A 16,795-nucleotide genomic window follows, 5' to 3' on the forward strand; every position below is an offset into this window, starting at 1 on the left:
TGTGTATGCAGGTGCGGTCCATGGATGAGCTGAACCATGACTTCCAGGCTCTGGCTTTGGAAGGTCGTGCTATGGGAGAGGTAAGCTCATGACAGTTTGTGCTCGGCCTCACGAACAAGGATAAGTCTCGACAATATTACTTATACAAATACTCCAATTCAATCAATCTATCTGACTTAGACGGTTCATTATCCACATTTGAAATATCACAGCTTTAGTTTATTTGGATTCTTTTTTTTTTTGGGTTGCCATTGATACTTGATTACCATTAAGGTTTCAGGGGGAAAATAATTTTACATGATTGTGTTTATTTGGGTTTGTTCTAATACAAATGAAGCTTTAAAATATTTAGGATGAATCAAATACTTCAGTTTGTTGTTAATGCTTAATTTAGACTTAAATATTGATTTGTCTTTTTTTCTTGATTTGATCTGGGTTTTATGAATTTTTAGCCCTTTTTACAAACCTCTATTTGTCTTCAAAGTTTTCTACCATGCTGTTTCTTAGATTTGTGTACGCATTTGAACTCACTTTGGGAGTTTACTATGTTTTTAACCCTGTTTTTTTCTGTGCCTTTGTAGCAACTTCTAACAGGAAAGAAGTTCTGGGAGACGGATGACTCTGGGAAAGATGGACCAAAAGGGATTTTCTTGGATCAGTGGAGGGACAGTGCATGGGGGGCCTCAGGTATGTAGCATAAAAAACATGGATATTCAGTATAGATACAGGGATATTGTGAAGCTTATAATCACTATCATATAAACACAAGCTGTCGGGAAATCTTTAGTGTCAAATACAATAGTTAGATTTACTGAAGTGTAGGCTGATGTATATTTTCTTGCATGGAATAACGATCAGTTAGCTGAGTATTTGTACGAGTTTTTTATTCATCAATGTTAATATTTGCTCCTGCTGTGACAGATCATTCGGTGTCTCAGCCAATCATGGTGTCCCGTCGACCTGGGCAGGGTTTCCATGGAGGTGGTGAAGTGGGGGTGGGCTCTGTAATGTCACCGCGGTCTGAAAGTGGAGGGCTGGGAGTTAGCATGGTGGAGTATGTTCTGTCCTCCTCGCCTGCTGACAAACTGGACTCCTGCCTTAGAAAAGGACCATACGTAAGTTGCATATTTGTCCCCTCACTTCTTTAATCTGGATTCTTCGTCCAGCTTTCTATTGTGGCTTGTTCTTACTTATAAAACAATCCATCAGATAGGGGGACTCTCTGTTTGTACCGTCAGCCAGGCAAGGATGACTGTTGTCTCAGTGTCTCTTCAGCCTGCTGGTTTTCCTCCTTGCTCTGTGTGTTCATCATCTGTCACTGGCGGAAACGCTGCTGCAGTTCTGCTTCCTCTGAAGTGGTGTTTTTGTTTTCTCTGTGACACAGGGGCAGAGGGACGGAGAGGTGGAGGAGGAGAAGAGGGAGAAGCCAAAGTCGTTTGAAGGAGAGAAACTGAAAGAGTTAACAGAAGGTGAAGCTGATGTGATTAGTGACGTCATCAGTGATGTCATAAACCCCAACGGGCTGCCGGTACAGAACGGCCTGGACGTCGATGTAAAGGAGTTCGGGTAAGAACGCCGTCCGACGCGCCTCACCAGAGCAGCGTGCGTCTCTGTCGCCTGTCAGGTGGGAAATGAAAATCTCCCATGTTCTTCCAGTCGTCCCCCAGGCAACATGTCTGCACCGGGCCCCGAGGGGGATCTGCTGGGAGGTCCTGGGGGGGTCGGGGCCGAGGGCTTAACACCCCTGGGGAGTGGTGGAGGTCACAAACCTCCTGAAGACTTCTCTAGTGTGGAACAAGGTGGCGTTACCATGGACCCCATGGAGTCAGTGATGGAGCCTCTTCAGTTTGACTACAACTCCCAGATGCCCATGGACTCTGCGCCCACTGTGGGTCTGTTTGATTACACTAACCAGCAGCAGGTAAGGGCTGAAAATGGAGTCATTTCCTCGTTGATTCTCCAAATAGCTTAGCTCAGCTGAACTTAAATTGTGATGTACTTTTTCCTGCAGCTGTTCCAGAGAAACAATGCCCTGGCCGTGCAGCAACTAACAGCAGCCCAGCAACAGCAGTACGCACTGGCAGCTGCACAGCAGCCTCACATTGGTAAGCGTGTGCTTGGGAAAATACAAGAAGATAAGAGGCCTAAACAACAAACTTTTCTTTTCTTTTATCTTCTTCGCTATGTTTTGTGGTTTCTTACTTCGTTTGGTTCCTTTTCACTTCAGTATTGAAATGTTGTAGCTCATGATTTGACAGAATGAGCACAATTTGGCAATTTCAATTAAAAAGTGAGCCAGTCTTTTGGAGAACTGAAGCCAAAAGTGCAGTTAGATTAGCTTTATGATTCTTTGAACGTAAATCAGGAAAATGGAACCACTTCTGAACTTGTTTGAACTTGGTTGTAGTTTTTATCTTTTGAGAGTGACTCATAACTCAGGGTGAAGACGGAGTGTCACTCAAATCCACCCAATCGGATTTCTTTTACTAAATTCTTCTCCATGCTAACACCTCCCAGCACCTGTCACTGATTCACCTACCTTAAATTCAAAGACATGTTTACAACTTTTGAATGCACATTTATTATATTATTACTAGTTACTAGTGTAATACTAGTACTATATTTACTCACGAGGGTAAATGCTTTATACAGCATTTTAAAACCTATTTATGCCATTGTCCGGGTGAATACTTGATTCTGATTGGCTGCTGGTTGTGCGTTAAAAAGTGATATACCATAGGATAACCGCACTGAAAAAAGAAGTTCCGGTCACCTAGCTTAAATGTTTTGTATCACTGCGCCGGGTTCTTTAAAAGAACATTTTGCTTCATCTTTTTGACAAAAACAAGCGGTAAGAGGTGAACTTTCTCTCTGAACTGACGCTTTATTCAACCCATTGGAATGATCAGCATATATATATCACTTTATATCAGCAAGTCTTGACTGCAGCAGTGGTGCGGAAGGCGCGAACCATTTGTTTTGTGTCGCGCCACACCACGTAACAAATAGTCTGCTTTTTTTGAGAAAAGCGATCCAGATTGGAAAAAAACAAAAATTAAGGACTAAAAATTGGTTACTGTTAATTTCCTTTGTAAGTGACCATGGTATAAGCGGGTTAATGGCCTTCGAAGTGTGCATTATCACTTAACGCACGCGGTGGAAGCCTTGAACCGTCTGACGCGAGGTTGCTTGTGCGGCGTGCGTTAAAAAGTGATAATAAAGTAATAATTAACCCTTACACATACTATGTCCTTTCACATGATTTATTTAGTGCACTTCAGTTAAACATGTTTTTGAACTTGCTGATTTTGCTTTATTTCAATTCAGAACAGTTTGCTTGTTTGTGTTTTCAATAAAGTTGAATGCAAAATATTTTAGCAAAGGATTGTAACTTTTTTTTCTTCATGGTTTGATACAGAAAATGTCAGGTTTTTTTTTTCCTTGTGCAACCCGGTTTCCTAGTATGTATTCATTAGACATTAATTGTAATATAATTAATAATACAAAATACTTGAAAGAATACCTTAAAAACCATAAAATCTACTGGGTTTTAACTCCACTGCAGCTTACGTATCTGAAGGTTTTTCAGTGGTTGAGCCCTAAAATAAACTGAAGTGTGTTTTATTTAGTGATCATGCTCTCATTTTAGATCACATCTGGTTATTGTCTGCTTCCGTAAGGCAATGCTCTTTTGGAGCAGCTGAGCGTAATTGGATTATCCTTTCCAGAATGGTCCCAGCACGTGATGTAATGTTCATTTTCTCTTCACGCTCATCCCAGGCCTGGCTCCAGCTTTTGTGCCCAATCCTTACATCATCAGTGCTGCCCCACCAGGGACGGACCCCTACGCTGCAGGACTGGCGGCAGCAGCTACACTTGGTGAGTCGCGTTTGAGTCCACACTGTGAAATATTTCATCCCATCAGTCTTAAGAATGGTAGATGTTTATATGAGTGTACTCATGTGCTTTCAGGCCCAGCAGTTATGCCCCCTCAGTACTATGGTGTGACTCCCTGGGGGGTCTATCCAGCTAACCTTTTCCAGCAGCAGGCGGCTGCAGCCAACAATTCAGCCAATCAGCAAGCAGCAGGTCAAGGCCAGCAGAACCAGCAGCAGGTCAGTCTGCCAGGAAGCTCTTTGCAGGAAAGGTTCACCTTACCTGCTTCTCTTCATCATCATGTGCTCCTGTTGGATCAGTTTCAAGCAGATTTAAACGTCTTCACTTCACATCTCCTACTCATAGTTTCTCTCTGCTTTGTACAGGTGATGCGAGCCGGAGGAAACCAGCGACCCCTGACTCCCAATCAGGGGCAGCAGGGGCAGCAGAATGACCAGCTGGTTGCGGCAGCAGCAGTGAACTCGGCTCTTGCCTTTGGACAGGGGTTAGCTGCAGGAGTCCCTGGTCAGACGCCAATCATTTCACCTTTTTTTTTTATTTGAAAACCTGGACACAGATTTCAGCTTGAGATTACTTCTGTTGTCTTAGGTTACCCAGTCTTGGCGCCTGCAGCTTACTATGATCAAACAGGGGCCTTGGTGGTCAACACTGGAGCCAGGAGTGGACCTGTGCGCCTCATGGCTCCGGCCTCTGTCATCATCTCTCCTTCTGCAGCTCAAGCAGGTAAAACCACCAGCTGCTCATCCCTAGCTAGGGGAAGGTGACAGTGGCTGTGTTGCACTGTTTAAGAATGTTTTCAGACTTTACTTCTCATCCCGAGTATTCAGTTAGAACATCAAGACTTAATTTAATGTTTTTCAGAGTTAAAATGTCTCTGAAATCAGCACAGACTCTGATCCACCTGTTTTTGTTTGAAGCTCTCGCGCTCCTCTGCAGTGTGCTGGCAAATCATTTAGTCCTTTCACTCCTCCAGTTGCTGCAGCAGCAGCTTCAGCAGGTGGTGCCAACGGCGGCTTGGGAGGAGGTGCTAACGGCCCGTTCCGTGCCATGACGTCCCAGCAGCCTCAGCAGCAGGGCGGCCCCGGTGGTGCTCTAGGAGGGAGCTCTTTCTATGGCTCTTCATCCCTTAGTTCCTCCTCCCAGAGCTCTTCGCTTTTCTCACAAGGTTCCGCTCAGCCTGGCCCAGGCTCCGCCTCGCTGGGATTCAGCCAGCCTGCCTCATCCTCGCTTGGGGCATCTCTTGGGGCCACTCTGGGAGGCTTTGGGACTGCAGGTAACAACACATACTTCTAAACATGGGTTATCTTTTGAATATTGTTAACTTTGCACTGTTCCTTTGAGACATCAACCTGTCACTTCTTTGTCTCCCTCTAGTGGCCAACTCGAGTGGTGGCGGTGGTTCCAGACGGGACTCGTTGACAGGAAACAGTGAGCTGTACAAGCGCACACCCTCCAGTCTTACACCTATTGGCCATGGAGGTTTCTACAATGGCACTCTGGGCTTCAGTCCGTCCCCTGGTCCCGTGGGGATGCCTCTACCCAACCAGGGGCCGTCCCACTCCCTGACACCTCCACCCTCCCTGTCCAATCACAGCTCCTCATCCAACCTCAACCTTGGTGAGTGTCTTTGGTACTTAATTGCAGGTTTTGCTGCATTGGTGCGTTGAAAAACACAAATGTAAATGTTTTAGTGTTAAATTAAAAAAGCAGTCTTTTAGAGTAAGGCCGCTTTCTGTGTGGCGTTCTTAAACCTGCAAAGGCTTCTGCAGAATAAGGTTTAGCTCTGTCGGTATGACTTTAAGTCAAATGCTCCTAGATAGAAAGTAAAGAAGACTTTAGCTGCAATGTTTCCAGACAATTTTAGTGTTTGTATTCCAGGTTTTCCTCATTCACCCACACCCTCGGTTTAAGCTAGAATGATGGGTAATAAATGTCTGTTTTGATGTTTGTACATGATTTCACTCACGTACCAAAGTTAGAATTAGTGTCTCAACATGTTTGTAGCAAATTTCAAGACAGAAAACACATTTAAAAGCTTATCAGACACAGCTGAAGGATTTCCAGACCCAAGTTAGTTGTTCATTGAATTAGATGACTTAAACCCCCCCCCCCCCCCCCCCCCTCCTTCAAGCTTTTTACCAGATGTGGTTTAACTTTGTTTTTGTTCTGCCAAACGCCCTTAAACCAAATGGACATTTGTTTCAGGAGTGCCAACAGCAATTACTAGTAGAAAGTGTGGAATCACCCAAACCATATATTTAATGTTGCTGGTGCAAATTCAAGACAGGTTGTGTGGGGCGAGCAAGGTTGGAGAGGTACCAGTAAAAAAGGTGTATGAGCAGAGCTATTAGAGAGATTTTGAGTGTTTGAAGTGAACACTGAGATGGTTTCAAATGTCAGAGCTAAGCAGCTGCAGCTGTGACACAAAGACGTCATGGTGGAGATGGTGCAGACCAGAAGGACTGATCACAGTCCTGTGCTCAAGGGGAGGCTGGGTGGTGTGACGATACATATCAAGATGATAGAAAATATCTCTGATGGTATGAGGATGGAAAATGAAGTGATGTCACCCAGCCTCATGGTGCCCATTGTCACATATGCTAATAAGGACTCCAACGCTGCCTTCAGGTGGACAGAATCAAGAGGACACTGAAGTGTCCGGCCTGTGATGTGGCCCCTCTGTGGGGAGCTGGAAAAAACTGCTCTTTAGCACAAATCAATTTTATGTATCCTGTTGTAAACATTAACGGGTGTTAAAAAAAAAAGGTTGAAATGTTGGCTGCGTTTTTGTTCAAATGACAGTAAACTTTTCTTTTACTGTGATTGTCCAGTGAAATAAAAGTTATGCATTTCTAATAAAGAAACAAAAAGGAAATCTAAACTTTGTGTTCCTGTAGTTACCGAAGTATCTGTATCTCCAAATATCGGCCACAGTTGCTAATGAAATATCCGTTATCGGCTGAAAAAGATTATATCGGCCCATCCGTGAGTAAATCTCCCAATAATCTGATCATTTGGTTTTGCTTAAACCTCCTTCAAACTGTGTGTACTGTTATGTTGTGCTGCATTGTGCTTATTTCTTTGTAAAAAGAGATAACTGTGGAAAAAATGAAATAAAATTTGAGACAATATATCTTGTAAAATATTTCTTGAATCGGTGGAGTATGAAGTTTTTAAAAAACTGTTGTCAAGACTTTCAGAATGACTCCCAGCTCTGCACAAGATGTCCATATTAGAAGGAATTACGTTCTATTTACCAATAGTCTGCTGATGATCACCTTGTTTCACACCGACAGGTTTTAGTTTTCTTTTAATGTTTGGAGCGATATATGTTTAAGCCCCGCCCACAATCTGCAATCTGTTTCATTTTGAAACTTGCATAAAGTACAGTGATGAAAGTCTTCCGGGAATTCCCGGAAATCCGGGTTTTTGAGCAAACCGAACGTACTTTCCGGGAAATAAAGACCTGATCTCTACGGACAAATCGCTTTCCGGATTAGAAAATGGTCTGAAATCAGCTAATTTTAGCTTTATTTTCTATATTTCTCCGCAGATCGCTTCCTCTATGGTCGTGGCCATCTCTCGTCTTCCCGGCCTAATTGACCAATGACGGGACGTTTTAGTTGCTTTCGGATGCGTCGACGGGTCTGATTGGCTCTGTCTGCACCACGTGGTCAGCGTGACTCGCTTCCCTAGAGACCAAAACTGGCGGACCCACGCTAAACTTTCACAAACACATCTGAAGAGTTTGCGATCAAATTTGTGTTAAAATAATGGCAGGCATCGTCATTATTGAGCGTGGTCACGACCTCAGTTGTGAGAAGACGATAAAAATCAAATTGAAGTGGTCTTGGCTGGAAAAAAAAGATTTTTAAGGTAGTGTAGGTCAAATACTTTTTTGTGTAAAATAATCTCAAAACCACATTTTGAAATAATTTCAATTTTAGTTTTGAGTTTCAGTTTTTATTTTGAATACATTTCTCTAATTTATTTGTATTTCCTAATTACCATGATTTAGTTCAGTATAGTTAACATTAATTATAAGTATTTGATGGTTTGGACCCGCACTCCCTTAAAAAATAATGTTTACAATGTTTTGTTTAGTTTGTATGTTTGTTTTGATATTTCCCAGATTACTTAGTATTGGTGTTAAAGAATTGATGTATTATGTTATAGAATTATAGTTTAAAGCAGATCCCATATTTTGATGTAATTATAGTTTGAGAAAACAGTGCAAGTGGATGTTGTACATCAGTCATTTCTAAAGCAGAAATAATGTATAAATAACTGAGGTATTTTCATAGAATATCATAGTTACTGGTGTTCTTTTTGCCATTTGGGGCTTTGATGTTACTATATTTTAGCAATTGTATGTTTTGCAGCTTTAAGGAAAAGCGTAGATTGTAGGATTGTGTTACTTTGAGCAATTTTCCAAATTCTTTTTTAGGACCAGCAAGTCCTTAATGGAGAGTCAAACTAGGGGTTTGAATGACAAATCATGATGCTCCAATTAGTCTTAGTTTCTTGATAAAGAAGTGAATAACTAGCTGCCAGAATGCACCAGAATGCATCTAAGACCACGTATTTTTCCAAAATTTCGCTCTGTGCCCGCCATATCGCTCAAAGAAAAGTTCAGGGATTTTTTCCTAGCCTGACTTTCATCACTGAAAGTAAAATGTTATGAAAAACACAGAAAAGCCATTGTTGAAGCAGAGATGGAGGACAAAATGCATCATCATGTTTTGCAGCCTGACATTAAAGAGATGGTTTCCAAAATGTGTTTCAGCTGGCAACAAAAACCAACTGCTCACCGATGCCATGTGCACACAAACGCTGTGGTAAAGGGAAAGCGTTGCTCTCCTTTCTTTTTGGACATTAGTTTGCCCTGAATCAACGTTTTGATGGAAATCTCTTCACAGCTCTGCTTTAACTTTAGGAGTTTGAACTGATTGACAAACTAAATCTGAGTGTTTTCATCAAGAGCCTTTTCAGGCTTTAGTGAATTGTTCTGCATCTGTGAAGTTAGTCTGGCAGCTGATTGTAGTTAAACCAGACAAATGTTACGAACGCCGTGAATAAATGCTCGCACAACAGTCATTTGTCCAAACAGCTGATCGGTGACCCTGAATGCATCTGACCCACTTATGGTAACCCCATTTTTCTATTGCAGTCACTGACTTTCTTCGCATACTTCATTCAAATAAACAGGGAATCGTCACAGAATCCCAGATTTGTGTACCAGAAAGTTGGCATGGCAGTCTTCAACAGGACAAAGTGGAATATTGATATGAATTGTTCTATTGGAAGTTGTTTTTTCCTTGAAAAATAAAATAAAAAATCCTGAAAACTCACAAACTAAAATGGCATCTTGTTAGTGAAGATGGATTAATGGTTATTTTTAAACCTAACTAATATATATCAGTGACTGAGTGAATTGTAGCAAAAATAATGCTAATTTTGCAGCTGAGAGCTGGATAAAATTATAGCAAACAGTTATCCAAGGTCAAAAACGTAAAATAATGTGCCACCAAGTGCTGTGTATGAACGATCCTTTCAAAAAGATTGTTAGAATTTGACGGGTTTCTTTTTGTGATTTAACTTGGGTTGATCCGTTTGTCTTTCCAGGAGGTCTGACCAATGGCAGTGGCCGCTTCATTTCCGCAGCGCCGGGAGCGGAGGCCAAGTATCGCAGCACGGCCAGCTCAGGCTCCTCCCTGTTTTCCCCCAGCAGTCAGCTGTTCCCGTCGTCACGGCTACGCTACGGCATGTCGGACGTGATGCCCTCGGGCCGGAGCCGCCTGCTGGAGGACTTCAGAAACAACCGCTACCCCAACCTGCAGCTTAGAGACATCGCAGGCCACATCATGGAGTTCAGCCAGGACCAGCATGGCAGCAGGTTACCGCCTGACTTTTGCTGTCGAAATACCTTCACAGATGTCACAATGAGAAGCAATTCAAGCCAACTTCTTTTGCTCTGTTTACATTTTTTCGCTGTAAGATTGTCCCAATTTTATTTTTAAAAAATTTTTTATTTGTAGTCCCCAAATCTTAAAAGGGTCGACTTTTTTCAGGCGCCACTCAAAAGTTTTGTCAGTTTACTGTTCTCCAGATGATGGGAAACTTCTGGGTTTTGCTGATATTTACTGGCTAAAGTTTCCTCTATGTCTCAAATGTAAAAATTCTGCTATCTTTTCCCACTAGTGTAGTTCCACTCCTGCTATTTTAGAGCTTTAGGCATCAAGAATGAGTCAGAACGAGGGGTGACAGTGACTTAGTCAAAAGATGTTGTAATTTGGCAGCAGGGGCTGTGGAGACCCGCTCTAACGCCCCGCCGTCAGGAGTAGCTGAGGTTTGGAACCAGCAAATACCATGCAGGCCTTCCCTATGTAATCTATTTAAACACTTAAGGCGCCCAGGCTGCACATTCCAGACATTTTCTTCCCTCAGTTTCTTCAGCAGCTCTCTGCTTTTTTATCTCCGTCTGGCGTTTATCACTTCTTTGCTCTGAAGTTTGGTCTCTTGTGGCGGGACTGTTCCTTCAGGTTAAACATTTAAGAGCAGCGGCTTTCTGCCTTTATTGCTGCGTGTTCACAGTCATCCCCACTTTGTTTAATATCCTTCAGTGGACAGCAGGAGATCTGCCTCATCAAACTTTTCCACCGCTCTAGATGGAAAGAAAGTCTCAAAAAAGGGAGGAGCAACGTGTGATTGTCGTCTCTGCCTCTTGAAGGTTCATCCAGTTAAAGTTGGAGCGAGCGAGTGTAGCGGAGCGCCAGCTGGTCTTCAGTGAGATCCTGCAGGCGGCCTACCAGCTCATGGTGGACGTGTTTGGGAACTACGTCATCCAGAAGTTCTTTGAGGTTTGCTTTGCTTGTATCCAGGTGTAGAATACATCCTGCGTTGGGATGCTAACAGATTGAATTCTTGGTTGCAGTTTGGGAGCCTTGACCAGAAGCTGGCTCTGGCTGAGAGGATTCGAGGCCATGTGCTGTCTCTGGCCCTGCAGATGTACGGCTGCAGGGTGATCCAGAAAGCTCTGGAGTTCATCCCCTCAGATCAGCAGGTCATTGTGAGTACAGTCCTGCTTACATTTCCTATGAGCAAAACTTTAAGATTTTTAAGATAAAATGATTTTAAATTGAACACAGTTTAAGAACCCGAGCACTTGATATACAATTATAAATACAGTTTACAGTCGTGTTCTTCTGGATGGTTTTATGCGTATATCACTTTAGCCAATGAGAGACAATCCTTCATTTCTTTGTCATCGACCACCATAGATTTCCCAGAAGGAGATGTGTTCAGAGTGTGGGAGCTATTTATTGGTCTGTGAACCACAGTAGAGCTTTTGAAAAGGCTTCTGGCCACATCCAATGACTCAAACGCAGTGACACCCCCTCCTTCATCTTTTTCCCTCCTGTCCTCTGCCTCTCCTTCAGAGTGAGATGGTGCGCGAGCTGGACGGCCACGTGCTGAAGTGCGTAAAGGACCAGAACGGCAACCACGTGGTGCAGAAGTGCATCGAATGCGTCCAGCCCCACGCGCTGCACTTCATCATCGAGGCCTTTAAGGGACAGGTGTGCTCCCTCCCTCTGCTCACTCACACTTAAATGCAGCTGTCGAGGTTGTCGGCAGAGGGACAGGGTCGGTTGTCGTGGCAACAGACATATCAACCCAGAGGCAACAATCATCTTTTGTGAGAAGCTAAATGTTACATTAACATGCATTTAAAAGGAGGGTGTTTTTCACAGAAGGTAGATCTGAGATTTTCTTTTACTTGGCCTTCGAGGTTCACTCACTAGTCCGTGTCAGCAAAAAAAAGCATCGGATAAGATGCAACTGTTACCTTCTCTGCCATCGCATGTGAGAATCCTCTGAGGAAATTCACCCCTGCAGACTTGTTTGTAAAGGAAGTGACTAACCGTGACTAACTGTCGCAGGTTTTTGCCCTCTCCACTCACCCGTACGGCTGCCGAGTCATCCAGCGCATCCTGGAGCACTGCCTTCCCGAGCAGACGCTGCCTATCCTAGAGGAGCTCCATCAACACACCGAGCAGTTGGTGCAGGTAAACGTTCGGGCCGCCTTTCCACTATTTATATTTCCGGTGACACCTCAGCTTGGCTCACAGAGACTGCTCGCTGAGGCTCCAGATTTTTGGAAGGTGGCTTTGTTTGATGTGACGTCAGAAGCACCAGCTGTCCTCCTCCACTTTCCCCAGAATGAGGTTTCTGTGGTTTGTTTGATTTAGGACCAGTATGGAAACTACGTGATCCAGCACGTCTTGGAACACGGCCGAGCTGAGGATAAGAGTAAAATAGTGGCAGAGATAAGAGGCAATGTTCTGGGGCTCAGCCAGCACAAGTTTGCAAGGTAAGCTGAAGTTTCTGCAGACACGCCACCATACCTTTATAATGTAGAAACATTGATTTTTTTTTTTTTTTTTAATATGAGCTTCTGCTGGAGCCAGCCATGAATCATCACTAGAGCACATCCTGATGTACATTAATTCCCACTCTAATTTTTCAACTATTTTCAAAGTGTTCCCAGTGGTCTTTTAATTATATCTATGCAGATTTTAGCCCAAATCAAATAATCGTTGTCGTTTTCTAGGAGATAGTTTCTGCAGAGCGGCAGGAGTTCATTAGAAATTCACCTGAGTTTATGGTGAGACTGTTTGCAAAGAGTAAGCCCGCCCCCACCTCCCATCACCCCTATGTTTACACATTCTCCCTCACAACCCCAAACTAACTGGTGTTACTGGCGCATCAAAAATGGCGAGCAATAATGGAGCTATCCAGGCGTAGTTTAGAGCCAGACGCCAGCTCAGACGAGGAAAACAAAGACGTACATGAATGTATTTGTCTGACGGCATCCATCAGGATGGAGCGGAGCGGGGAGCTCGTGGACTGCCGGTTTTAGCTTCCAAGTCACAAATAAGCTTTTTTCATCAGAGTGGAGATTTAAATCTGAACTTCTTAGTGGTTTTTGTGGAAGCAGCTCAGGAGGAAACATCTGCTTCCTTGTTTGCAGCAACGTTGTGGAGAAGTGTGTGACCCACGCATCTCGGACAGAGCGGGCGATGCTGATAGACGAAGTGTGCGGTCTGACTGAGGGCCCCCACAGTGCCTTATACACCATGATGAAGGACCAGTACGCCAACTACGTGGTACAGAAGATGATCGATGTGGCGGAACCAACGCAGAGAAAAATTGTCATGCATAAGGTTGGTTTTGCTTGATTATCTTAAAATCTTGTTGATTTTATAACAACTTTTCTGTCGGATATTGAGAGGATAAACTCTAAAGGAGCTTTAATTAAAAACAAACAACAACTTTAAGAATTTTTTTTTTTTTTTTGGAGGGAAAAAATGTTCATTTTCATGTGTTTCCATGGAAACGTGCAGTGTCTGTGTGTTTGTGGTCCCCATCTACTCCTGCGGGAAAAGCAAGAAGATCAAACAATAAATCAGTTCTGCTCATGGTTTATTACACACTTTTACACTTTAGAAGTTTGCCGCATGACAGTTTAACATGTAAGGACATAAAATAAAAGCAGAATTATCCAGATTTTTAAACCTCTAAACGAGCAGAAGGCAAAAAAGCTGATGTCACGTCCAAGTTTAGAGGCAGGAGTCTGGAAGAGTTTGCTTTTGCTGCTGTTAAATCTTTATTGAGCAGCTCGAAGACTTTGCAATTAAAAAACGAGGCCAGATCAAAAGGAAATCCTGAAGATAAGCGAGCTGTAGTCCAATCTTTGCCCGGATGAGCATCCATTGATCCTCCTCCCTGGCCTTCAGTGTCGGTGGTTTCCGTAGCAACAGCACAGTCTGAAAAAGAGGGAAAGAAAACTTCTCATTGATGGTGACTGTTGGGTTTTTTTTTTTTTTTGTCCAAGTCGTCTTCATCAGCATTCCCCAACAACCTTTTCAGATCACAGACAAAGCTGAAGTGGGCACGTAAATCTGTTTTTTATTTTTTTTTGTGCCTCCTTTACCTTAACTTTTTAGGGTCTAGTTCATCTTTATCCTCTGTAAAATACCTGCAGCTGCTTTAAACTTTGTTGGTACACTACATTTTGTGTAGGAACCAATAAAATGTGATACAGATTTTCTCTTGACCCATAACTGTCTAAGTGGAAGCTAAAACAATCAGACGCCAACTTCCGCCTTGTCTGACTTTTAAGGTGCAATGGATTAAAACAAAAAGAACAAAAATTGTCACTAAAACTCTTTTTCTTTCAAATGAATAGTAAAACATAAATTCGCCGTTTGAACAACTTTATTAGCAGCATCTTCGTAACATTAGACAGCCGGTTGCTGAACATTATGCATTATTATTATGGTGTGTAGGAACAACTGTTGCAATAAATCCATATTTGAAGGAAATACTTTTTTTCTGTTAAATGCAGCTTTCTAAGTCTAAGGCTCTTCTGTCTCTTCTTTTGGCAAAAGAAATGTTCCAAATATGTTTATTTTAACTTCAGCTAGCTTCTGTAGCAGCTGGAAAGGGTTGGATGCAGTGGGGAGAATCTAGTAGTTTATAAAATGTATACACCCCCCCCTCTGTGGCCTGGTACTAACTGTCCCATGGACTGGTACCGGGCCGGGGACCACTGGTTTACATGAATGTGACTCACCCTTGCCTGCACCTCCAGATCCGACCCCACATTTCCACCCTGAGGAAGTACACGTACGGCAAACACATCCTCGCCAAGCTGGAGAAGTACTACATGAAGAACGGCGTTGACCTGGGTCCTCTCTGCGGCCCTCCCAACGGCATCATGTGAACTGTCCCTCCTCACCCCACAGCTCATCTTAAATCATGCTCCACTGGCTCCACCCTGTTTTACCCCACCAGACCCGGTCTACCAAAGCCTTCTAAGGGTGTGCGGAGTACCCCCCCACATCGCTGTTTCCATGACAACCCCTCCAAAGGAGCTTGTTGCTACAGGCAGCCTCATTTTGTCTGTCACCCCTCCCCCACTTAAGCCCAGGCTGCTGAAATATATGGGGGGGGGGGGGGGGGGGCAAGGGGTGGAGAACGAGGTGAGATGTGATCCACCTGTTTCTTTCTTTTCATCTCCTTTCTTTTTTGACCCCGTCATCCCTCCTTATTGCTTCCAATGGACTTCCCCCCCTTCATGTTTTTTTACCACTATGAGATGGAGCAAGTGCTTCACAGAATCTAGACAATTACACGCGTCATCAGCTAACCAGCAGACAGATCATTTAGCATGGGAAATTTGTTTTCTGGTCTTGCTTCTACAAATATAACGTGTATACTTGGTGTAGACCTTTGCATATATATATATATATATATATATAAATATATATATAAAAAACTTTGTAGTTTTTTTTCTGGTTTTTTGATGTTGAATCTGTATCTATAATGTATCCTAGTAGTGACCACATACTTCTGACTGTATAATTGTACATTTGTAAACCCTTGTAATGTAAAAGTGCTTTACCACCCTTTTTTGGTATGAGAAGACAAACGAAAAACAAAAGTTCACTCTTAAAAAAAAAACGAGAAAAAGGACAAAAAAAAGACTTGTGCATTTCAGTGTATATTCTCACCTCCTTGTTTGTGACATAAGTTGTTGTATATTGTAAATTGTAATATCAAATTTTTGTTTTGAAAAGCCCTTTCTATACAGCGTAGTACTTGTACAAAGATTCGCCACGCTCGCTTTTATCTTGATCTCGTCACTGCTTTACTTAAAACACGGATCTCCCACCGACCCCCCGCTGGTTCTGTTAAACTTCAGGTTTTTGTTACAGCTTTTTCTTTCGTTTTGGATCTTTTTATAGGGAACGTTCCCGCCTCCCCATGAATTATGAATATGGGTATATAGCTGGGTGGGAGAGGTATTTTATTCAACTAACTCCCAAATCACATGTCTATTTTCTGGGGTCGCCCATGGATTGTACAGAGGAGACGTTTGTGGCTTTTGTTCCTTTTTTTGTTTTTTTTTTTGTTTTTGCATTTCTCTAGTGCTGTAAGTGCTGTATTATATTGTTCATGTCCTTTTTGGGTGAGAGGCAGCCCGCCAGAGCGCGGTGTACATTTGGAAGCAGCCTTGTGTATATTTACTACGAGCACACCTGTAACCATAAGTGTATAGTTAACAGAACCTGTGTATGCTTATTGCCTGGGCAACTATTTTTTGTAACTCCTGTTGTAGATTGTCTCTAAACAATTGTGTGATCTTTATTTTGAAAATCAAACTGAACAAAAAAGAAAAAACTTTGAAAATTTAACTGTCTGAAGCGTGCTTTTATTGTTTTCGTAAGTCTTTTCCCAATGATTCACTTTTCTCGTTTGAGATGTTATTGAAGCGTGTTTGGAAATTTGGCATCCGTTGAAAATGTCAATGTGGAAAATGAGTAATGAGTTCGAGAGCATAGAAAAACCACACACACACACCTACCAGCAGAACAAAGCAGGCTTCCATTTGAACGTTGCTGTCCGTTATTGAGATCATAAGAGGAGTGAAGACTTGTTCTTGCTTGTCTGGCTTTTGTTTGGCCGCTTCTGCACATCACGAAGGCTGGATATGACTGGATGTGTGGGTGGGGGAGTATCCCTTACACAGAATGTCTCAATCCTGTTTAGGTAAATACTGTATTTCTACAGTAAATTAAGTTTACTAATGAAAAACAAAAATCTGTGATTTAAAATAAAAGGTTGATCTATCTTTATATTTTTATATTAAAACCAACAGCAATTCAGCCTAAGAATTGCAACGAAAATGACTTAAAAAGATTAAAATCTATGGGATTTATTCATTTGATTAAGTAGAATTGATTCATTTAGAGAAAGGGGTCTAAACTTTACTTAATTTCTATTTGATCCTGTTTAAAAAAAGGAAAATCATTTTCCTCAACGGTTTAAAAAA

General features: G+C 42.5%; 1 protein-coding gene across 1 annotated transcript in view; it reads left to right on the plus strand.

Moving 5' to 3' along the window:
- The window catches only part of pum1 (pumilio RNA-binding family member 1), a 30,695-nt gene extending 14,538 nt beyond the window's left edge, over positions 1-16,157 (plus strand). Inside the window, exons 4-23 of the mRNA XM_004074186.5 lie at positions 12-80; positions 582-687; positions 922-1,115; positions 1,385-1,566; positions 1,657-1,921; positions 2,012-2,105; positions 3,781-3,879; positions 3,973-4,115; positions 4,263-4,401; positions 4,486-4,620; positions 4,871-5,170; positions 5,272-5,514; positions 9,523-9,793; positions 10,628-10,757; positions 10,832-10,966; positions 11,337-11,474; positions 11,838-11,963; positions 12,147-12,268; positions 12,929-13,121; positions 14,552-16,157. Coding sequence (XP_004074234.1) covers positions 12-80; positions 582-687; positions 922-1,115; positions 1,385-1,566; positions 1,657-1,921; positions 2,012-2,105; positions 3,781-3,879; positions 3,973-4,115; positions 4,263-4,401; positions 4,486-4,620; positions 4,871-5,170; positions 5,272-5,514; positions 9,523-9,793; positions 10,628-10,757; positions 10,832-10,966; positions 11,337-11,474; positions 11,838-11,963; positions 12,147-12,268; positions 12,929-13,121; positions 14,552-14,683 — 3,216 coding nt within the window. The 3' untranslated portion in view covers positions 14,684-16,157. The remainder of the gene's footprint in view (positions 1-11; positions 81-581; positions 688-921; positions 1,116-1,384; positions 1,567-1,656; positions 1,922-2,011; positions 2,106-3,780; positions 3,880-3,972; positions 4,116-4,262; positions 4,402-4,485; positions 4,621-4,870; positions 5,171-5,271; positions 5,515-9,522; positions 9,794-10,627; positions 10,758-10,831; positions 10,967-11,336; positions 11,475-11,837; positions 11,964-12,146; positions 12,269-12,928; positions 13,122-14,551) is intronic.
- The last annotated feature ends 638 nt before the right edge of the window (positions 16,158-16,795 follow it).

Source organism: Oryzias latipes, chromosome 11, assembly GCF_053564925.1.
Source record: "Oryzias latipes strain Hd-rR chromosome 11, Olatipes_Hd-rR_3.1".
In the NCBI taxonomy this organism is placed as follows: Eukaryota; Metazoa; Chordata; class Actinopteri; order Beloniformes; family Adrianichthyidae; genus Oryzias; species Oryzias latipes.